General features: G+C 31.0%; 5 protein-coding genes across 5 annotated transcripts; 3 read left to right on the forward strand and 2 right to left on the reverse strand.

The window, feature by feature from the left end:
• Window positions 1-243: 243 nt before the first annotated feature.
• NAEGRDRAFT_76675 (uncharacterized protein) lies at window positions 244-1,104 on the forward strand (the record flags this gene model as incomplete). The annotated part of the gene is made up of 1 exon (XM_002668362.1): window positions 244-1,104. One exon carries the CDS (start codon window positions 244-246, stop codon window positions 1,102-1,104), a length of 861 nt encoding a protein of 286 aa, XP_002668408.1.
• Window positions 1,105-1,445: 341 nt separating this feature from the next.
• NAEGRDRAFT_76676 (uncharacterized protein) lies at window positions 1,446-2,354 on the forward strand (the record flags this gene model as incomplete). The annotated part of the gene is made up of 1 exon (XM_002668363.1): window positions 1,446-2,354. One exon carries the CDS (start codon window positions 1,446-1,448, stop codon window positions 2,352-2,354), a length of 909 nt encoding a protein of 302 aa, XP_002668409.1.
• Window positions 2,355-3,468: 1,114 nt separating this feature from the next.
• On the reverse strand, window positions 3,469-6,336 carry NAEGRDRAFT_76677 (uncharacterized protein; the record flags this gene model as incomplete). The annotated part of the gene is made up of 1 exon (XM_002668365.1): window positions 3,469-6,336. One exon carries the CDS (start codon window positions 6,334-6,336, stop codon window positions 3,469-3,471), a length of 2,868 nt encoding a protein of 955 aa, XP_002668411.1.
• A 409-nt stretch (window positions 6,337-6,745) lies between these two features.
• On the reverse strand, window positions 6,746-7,455 carry NAEGRDRAFT_76678 (uncharacterized protein; the record flags this gene model as incomplete). Its single annotated transcript, XM_002668366.1, has 2 exons — window positions 6,746-7,371; window positions 7,416-7,455. The coding sequence occupies 2 exons, from the start codon at window positions 7,453-7,455 to the stop codon at window positions 6,746-6,748; spliced, it is 666 nt and encodes a 221-aa protein (XP_002668412.1).
• A 256-nt stretch (window positions 7,456-7,711) lies between these two features.
• NAEGRDRAFT_76679 (uncharacterized protein) lies at window positions 7,712-8,101 on the forward strand (the record flags this gene model as incomplete). The annotated part of the gene is made up of 1 exon (XM_002668364.1): window positions 7,712-8,101. The coding sequence occupies one exon, from the start codon at window positions 7,712-7,714 to the stop codon at window positions 8,099-8,101; it is 390 nt and encodes a 129-aa protein (XP_002668410.1).
• Between the last annotated feature and the right edge of the window lie 105 nt (window positions 8,102-8,206).

Genomic DNA, 8,206 nt, shown 5'->3' on the forward strand with positions numbered 1-8,206 from the left:
AAAACTGAAAAATAGATTGAGGGATGGTGTATTTACTGATACGATGATTCAAGTAATTTCCTCATCCATCAATCAATGATATCTTTGTAATAATAGTACTATATAGTTTATGATCCCACCACTCAAATATAGAGTGTCTTTAACTTCCTTCAATAATTAGATCACTTTGTTATGCAGTAGTGCTTTCCAATGCCGATTGTTAAAATATCAGACAATTTCTCTAAATCATTCAAATTTAAAAAAATGGGTCAACGAAACAGTCAAGATTTTGAAAATCATCATACGAATAATTCGGAGGAAATATTCACAATTCACCATAATAATATGGTGAAAGCAAAACAGAAGAAAAAATTTGTGAAACTCCAACGACAAGAAATATTTTCAGATGATATTTGTTTTGAAATAATTTCAATGATTGATGATTCGTGGTTTATTTTAAATAATTGCGCTTTAATTTCAAAACAATTCTTTAATGTGATCAAGGAACGTTCAAAACTTGTTATTCAATTTAAAAACAAATTTACAAAGAAAAGAATTAAATTATTCAAGAAAAGTCAATTTAGGAATAGTATTGTTAATGTTGAATTTTCTGGATATTTGCTTGGCTCGAGAGAAAGAGTCAAATTCATTAGTGAAATGAAACAATTGACATCACTTGATATTTCTCACAATCTAATTGGTTATGAAGGAGCCAAATATATAAGTGAAATGAAACAACTAACATCACTTAATATATATTACAATCAAATTAGTGATAAAGGAGCCAAATATATAAGTGAAATGAAACAATTAATATTACTTAATATTGGTAGCAATCGAATTGGTGATGAAGGAGCCAAATACATCAGTGAAATGAAACAATTAACATCACTTAATGTTTCTAACAATGAAATTCGTGATGAAGGAGCTAAATTCATCAGTGAAATGAAACAATTGACATCACTTAATGTTTATAAGAATCGAATTAGTGTAGAGGGAGCCAAATATATAAGTGAAATGAAACAATTAATATTACTTAATATTGGTAGCAATCGAATTAGTGATGAAGGAGCCAAATACATCAGTGAAATGAAACAATTAACATCGCTTCACACAACAAATTAGCGGTACGAATTGTGTTTGCGACCCCAGTATCGCATACTTGGGTCCCAATTTGGTATTTTAAAAAATACGCTTGCCACCAAGAGTAAGAACCACAAGTTATTCGCAGCCAACAAGCCGTTCCAAACACCATCACATCATCACAGAAATAATAATTATTTTCATCAACAAACAATCATTTATTAACTACAAATATTAATAATTTTATATATTCTAGTATTATTAATAATCAAATGATATCATTCCCTCCCAGACAGGTTGATCTTTTTGATAGTAATGTAATTGATGTTGATAAAACCATATTTAATGAACAATTAATTAGAAGAATTAAAAACATCATCAAAATGGATATCGGAATAGATTGGAGAGGAACACATTTTAGACACAAAAATCACCTAGTTAAAGAGGAAGTATGTGATAGAACAAATTGGATTGTGTTATGTCCTAATGGACAGGTAGACATTGCTTTTTTTCCAAATGCTATTCCTGAAGAATTATGCTTGGAAATGGAGACTGTAGTTGCGAATAGTGATGTTGATATTTTAAGTTGTAAAAAGGCAATTATAGATGGATCATGGACAAGATATGGAAATGGAATTTATCCAGTTAAAACAATTACTACTAACCAAAGTATTCTATTACATGAATTGAATGATAAGTGTGGACCATTTGTTTTGGATAAGTTAAAACATATTAATAAGAATATGTTTAATAAGTTGGATAATATTAATGAGGATATTAAAAATTATAAAATTTTTGCTAAATACCCAACTTTAGCATTAAATGTATCTCATAATGAAAATTACAATATAAGTAAGAAACCATATCGCAAACACACTGATGGTAATGATATTGGATTAGGAGTATTAACATATTTCGGAAGTGAAATAATTGAAGGTGGCAATCTTATTATTCATATTGAGAACTTGAAAGTATTCAACTTTCCAATTCAAAGAAGGGATTTGGTATTTTTAAATTCTAAATTTTATGCTCACCAAGTTACTAAAGTGACCTCTGGAATAAGGTTTGGTTTAGTATATTTTGCTGGAGAAGCTCATTTCAGAGTTAGAAATAATGATGATTTTTTACCTGCTTTACCATTTAATGCTAATGACAAAGAACTACGAGAAGAAAGATCCAAAAAAGGTAGAAAAAGTATGAATGAATACAAAAAAAGATTTTTAAAAAAGTACTTACGAGAAAAGAAAAAAATTAACAAAAAGAGAGTTAAATGTAAAAATAAATTGAAATAAATGTATAATAATTACAACATTGTTGTTGTTTCATACAGTGGTCAGCACTGTTATTGGTAACAACACCATCTCCACCAAAGATGATGTTGTTGATGTTTCATACTTACAGATTGATTTCTCTTGTCAAACATTTGATATTATTCGCTTTCAAGAATCATAATTTCCTTAAAAAATAATATTCAATAATTGATTCGAGTCATTTGAATTCTCACACACTTTCTCCCTCTTCACCAAACTTGATTTCAACAACAGTAACATCAGTGACATAATCATAGTTCCATAAACTGGAATACCATTTGTGCAATAGCAGCACGATTGTTAATTGCGTCTAAAAGAATGGTTGTACAAATGTCAAATGTTAAATGGCTTAATTAACTAAAATACTTACCCTCTCTTTGGATGATTGAACTGGGTCGTCTCTAATCAGTGGTTTCTTGTTTTGGATAAGCATCGATAAGAGTTGGAGTATTATCATCAACTTGAGGATTATACAATAATTTCAAATTTAAATTACCTTTCACTTGTTGACCTTCGAATGGCTAGAGAAATATAAAAACCAAAAATGTCGTTTTACCTGATTCACTTGATGCTGTTGAAGTGCTGTTATTATCTTGTGGAACGATAGTTGTTGGTGTAATTGTGACTTGCTCTGTTTTAACAACAAGAGTTGTGACAGAAGTTGCTGGGGTCTTTGATAATATTATCTTTAGGATCAGTGGTTGAGTTCCAAAAACAAATACTGTTGTTGGTGTTGAGTGTAATGTCACTGAATGATGCTTCATGAAGCCATTTTAGGTGGTTCGGATGTTGTTGATATTTTGGCCACAACTTGATGGTGTTTCATGCTGTTGAGTAGAAGATTTTGATGTTGTAGCAGGTGTATATTTGATCAACAAAAGGAATCAATAATGGAGGGTTCGAAAATATTCTGATTGGCTGTACAATCAGAGTGTAAACGACTCAACAAAGGCTAAAACAACCACCAAGAACTTTAGAAGTATCTAACACCCATGTGATGGTGAGATACTCCACCTAGTTTTCTTGGCAAAAATTTTTAACCGCATTTTTTTTCTTTCAAATTTTTATTTCTTTTTACAACAGTTATGTAATACATTCAATCATCAAAGTAGAAGTCTGCACACCCAAGTAAATCCTGCCAATCATATTGTTCGTCAACATAAGCATTTTGATTATATTGTTTAAAGAAGGAGGTGTCTAATAAAACATCATCTTCATCAGATTGTTCGTTCCGATTTATAATCGTATCGGAATAAGGAGGATGTGAATTAATGCTGTTTTGATAGGCTACCATTAGATTCAAAGTTTCAGTCATTAATAATTGGTTCTCAGGATAGTTTCTTTCAATGGAATTATTTGAATCAAATGAATTATTTTGGGTCATGAATGTGGGAGATGGAGCACTGGTAGTAAATGTAAAAGCAAGTTGTCGAGCCTCTTCATTCGTTAATGATTGATAACTTGATGGACTGTGGGAACCTATATTACAAACGGCAATAGGTGATTCGTATGAACCAGAATCAAATTGTAAAGGTGGTCTACTAATTTCAATGTTTCTTTCCCAGAAAGATTTAATGACACTACCAACCCTTAGTTCTAATCTTTTGAAGACCACATCTTCAGCAGTGAATGAAAGATATAAAATTCTAAATTTCTTAAACATAATTTGAGCTATTTGGTACAAATCATTCCAAGATGTTTCATTCGTTTTTTGAATTAGATTACTATATGTAAAATCAAGAAGCGTATCATTTCTAACATGGTCAATCAATGTGGAACTATCTTCAATCACATATTCATGAGGTTTGGATGTCTTTTTGGTCCCTATATTCATCTTTCCTCTACTCACACATCTTTCCATCAACCACCGATCATACTTATGACTGTGTTCAACAGCTTGATTGGAGAAGGGAACCAAGCTTCCAATTGTTGTCAATAATTCGAATAAATGGTTAACAACAATGTGAATGTAATCACCAACGGTTCCAGCTGATCTTCTTATTTCAGCAATTAAACCTCCCCATTCACTAATTAAATTCTTCAGTTGGAAGAATTCATCACTTGATTTTGAATCAAGTTGTTCATTTGTGTAATATATCCATCTTCTAATTGTTCTCCATCCTTCCCAAATTTTCCAAATCTTTGGATGATCCTTTTTCACAAAGTCCAAAATTGAATCAATATGCCCAAATATTTTAGAACAATGACTCCCTGTGAACATAAATGAATATTCTGAAATATTGAGTGCCTGCTCTTCTCTTTCCTTAACTGAGAAGGAAAATGAACCAAATCCATGAATCTTTTTAAGATTTCCCAATATTTGTGATTCGGATTTTGTGGATATTAGTGTCATCTTCATAATATATTCAGTGATTCTCTCATCCAAGTGAAGGATGCAAAAATAAATATTCTTAATTCCAAACTTATGACCAATATCTCGATGTGAACAAACATCGCCATGTTCTAATGACATCACTGAATTTTCCCTTTCACAATCACAAAAAGCACAAAATTGACAATCATCTCTTAATATTGAAACGTAAGACAGTGATTTTAAGTCACTGACCCAATAGAATTCACAAGGAATTGTTACAGAATTTTTGATACCACTTTCGTTCAACTTTGGGAAACCAAGACTTGCATCATTTTTCTCATATTCAATACATAATCCTTGATTTGCAATTTCTTGCAATTCCTTCTCAAAGTCTTTCATATGATCCATAACCTCCGATTCCTCGCCAACAAACATGCAAATAGGAATTACAGATTTAGGATCCTGAGTTGCAAATGTTAACAAATTCAAAACTTGTAAAGTAACAACCACAGTTCTCAAGTTTCCAAATTCTCTACCGTCCATTGAAATCTTCCATTTCAAGTCTTCAGGTAAACAAACACCTTCCTTAATTGATTCAGTATGATGTACAACATCATTCACAGGGAGGTTATGTTCTTTTCGAACACTAACTTGATGAAGGTGAGCTTTCGATATTGCCGTCATTAATGGAAGTAGGTTTGCTTTGAAACCATTTTTAACCTGATTTACATTAAAGTATTCCTGTACAATCTTGTTATACTTTTTGGTCTCTTCAGTTAAAGAAGCCTTCATATTGCCCTCTGATAACAAAACAATTTCTTTGAAAGAGTAATCTGACAACCCCACCTCGTCTTTTGTTTTCAATTGCTTTTCTAAAGATGGGGTTTTTTTAGACAGATTCATTCGTTGTAACTCATTATAAGTCTTCTCATCAGCCACTGGATGTCTCTTACATGCCAAAAGAGCATTTAGTATACTCATTGCATGTGTCACATTTTTCCTAAAATAGGAAAGAAATATATGTGACAATTCAATGTTACATAAATTGGCTATTCCAGCAAATATTTCCATAAAATCCTCACATTTAGTTTTGGATTGTTCGAAACTATTATCTAAATCCGATCTCTTAACGCTATTATGAATTACTAAAGGTGTACGTTCACTATCATCTGAAACTAAGTTAATTTTTGCTAAATTAACTTTAGTATATTTCTTTTCATCAATTTTTCTAAAGCCCCCCAATTTTTCATTGATTACCTTAATAACTTGTTGTCTTCTTTCTTTTTTCCTTATTGTTTGATCATTTGGTTTGAATTGTTTCGTTTTTTTTCGTTTCTTTTTTACCTCCTTTTCTTGAAGAATATTTCTTTCTGGTATCTTCAAATTCAGTGCCTTCTTCAAGTTTTCCTTATCAATAACACTCACAGAGGTACTCTTTGATGTCGTTGTTCTTTTTCTCTTTTGCTTATTAGATGAATCATTATTTTGAGATTCGGTTGGTTGAATATTTTGGTCATTTAAATCAAGAGAATGTTGATCAGTTGTTTGGGATTCAGATGGTGGAATTTGGGTTGTTTGTTCAGATTGTTCATTTGTTTGAGACATAACTGGTCCACAAGAAGAAATATGTTGAATATTATTTGAACTCATGTTTATTTCTACAAGTCTAAACAAAAGTTTCAAAATATTATCCTTGCGTTCAGGTTGTCTAAACAACATCTCTACAGCCCATTGGAAATCAACATACAAACATTTCCGAGAGCATTCAATAAATCTTAAAGATCTTTCCAATTTATAGTTTGGGAATAACTTTGTGAAATTTCCTTTACAAATTTCGTTGAATTTAAAGAATTCCACATTATCTCTACAGATACAAGAAATTTCCTTCCCAATAATCTCTGCCAAGATCGATTTATGGGAACTCATGTATTGAGTTTTTTTTTTAAATTTTGAAACGTAACGGTAATTAATTTAATATAAAATAATCAGTGAGTTATTGACATGAAATATTATTAAAGAGATTATATAAAATTTAAAAAGAAATAATTTATTGATATTATTAAATCAATTCCCAACAATTATTTAGATAATTAAAATGTTCTTTGACAATCTCGTACTTTGCAAAAACTAGGTTGGTAACTGGATTACAAAAGAATTCCAAATAAACAAATCTAACTCTGTAAACATCACATCTAGGTTCATACTGATACATATTTCGGGTGTTATTGTATACTCTTTGGTTAGTGTACACATTCCAAGTAACTCCATGATATGCTTTCTTATTACCCAAACTAGGAAGATTATCGAATCCTATGAAACTAAAAGAAGGACAATTCACAGTTATTATTTGGCCATTGAAATGCATAAATTGTTTTCTAGGATCGTTCACAACATGATTTTCTACTCTACTGAAGTAGGAAACAAAGTATTCAACTGTCAACCCACCAATGAATATCTTATCTTGGTATCTCTTGTGAATGGAAGGATTAAGACAAAAACCAAGTAGAATAGAAGCATTCTCACAAAACATTTCCAAACAACAAGCTTGTTTCATACGATACACTGGAGTCTTCATTACTGGCTCCTCTAATGGAACAAACTCTGCTGTAAACTTGGTGTTCTTGTTCTTTGATGCTTCATAAATAAACCACTTGGCTTCTGTTTTGGCATTAATTACTTTACGGTCTGTATTTTGCAAGTTAGAGGATAAATAAATAATAGTAACTTACTAGGTTTGTTATTATTGTTGTTTGTTGAACGTTTAGTCATTGTGTATTTGTTTTTGATTGTTGTGTATTATCCTACCAAGTCTACCTGCGTGGGATGAGTTAGCTTCATAGTGTATTTTCATTTTTTTTTGCGTCTAAAACACAAAACGTGCCACTAGCCTCCGTTAATTTGTTGTGTTTCTCACAATCGAATTAGTGATGAAGGGGCCAAATATATAAATGAAATGAAACAACTAACATCACTTAATATTGGTTACAATGAAATTACTGTTGAAGGAGCTAAATTCATCAGTGAAATGAAACAATTGACATCACTTTGTATTTATAACAATGAAATTAGTGATAAAGGAGCCAAATATTTAAGTGAAATGAAACAATTAACATCACTTAATGTTTCTAACAATGAAACTAGTGATGAAGGAGCCAAACACATCAGTGAAATGAAACAATTAACATCGCTTTATATTTATGACAATCAAATTGGTGATAAAGGAGCTAAATATATAAGTGAAATGAAACAACTAACATCACTTAATATTGGTTACAATGAAATTAGTGATGAAGGGGCCAAATACATAAGTGAAATGAAACAACTGACATTACTTTATATTTATAACAATGAAATTAGTGATAAAGGAGCCAAATATTTAAGTGAAATGAAACAATTAACATCACTAAGAAAATAAGCTGATTGTACAGTAACACATCAGCAAACTTTTAACCATATCACGATGAGCGCCTCAAAGAATCATCGGGCCACATCAGTATGGTTCAGTATGGCTTGGTGTTTA

This window comes from Naegleria gruberi (assembly GCF_000004985.1).
Source record: "Naegleria gruberi genomic scaffold NAEGRscaffold_267, whole genome shotgun sequence".
Taxonomy (NCBI): domain Eukaryota; phylum Heterolobosea; class Eutetramitea; order Acrasida; family Naegleriidae; genus Naegleria; species Naegleria gruberi.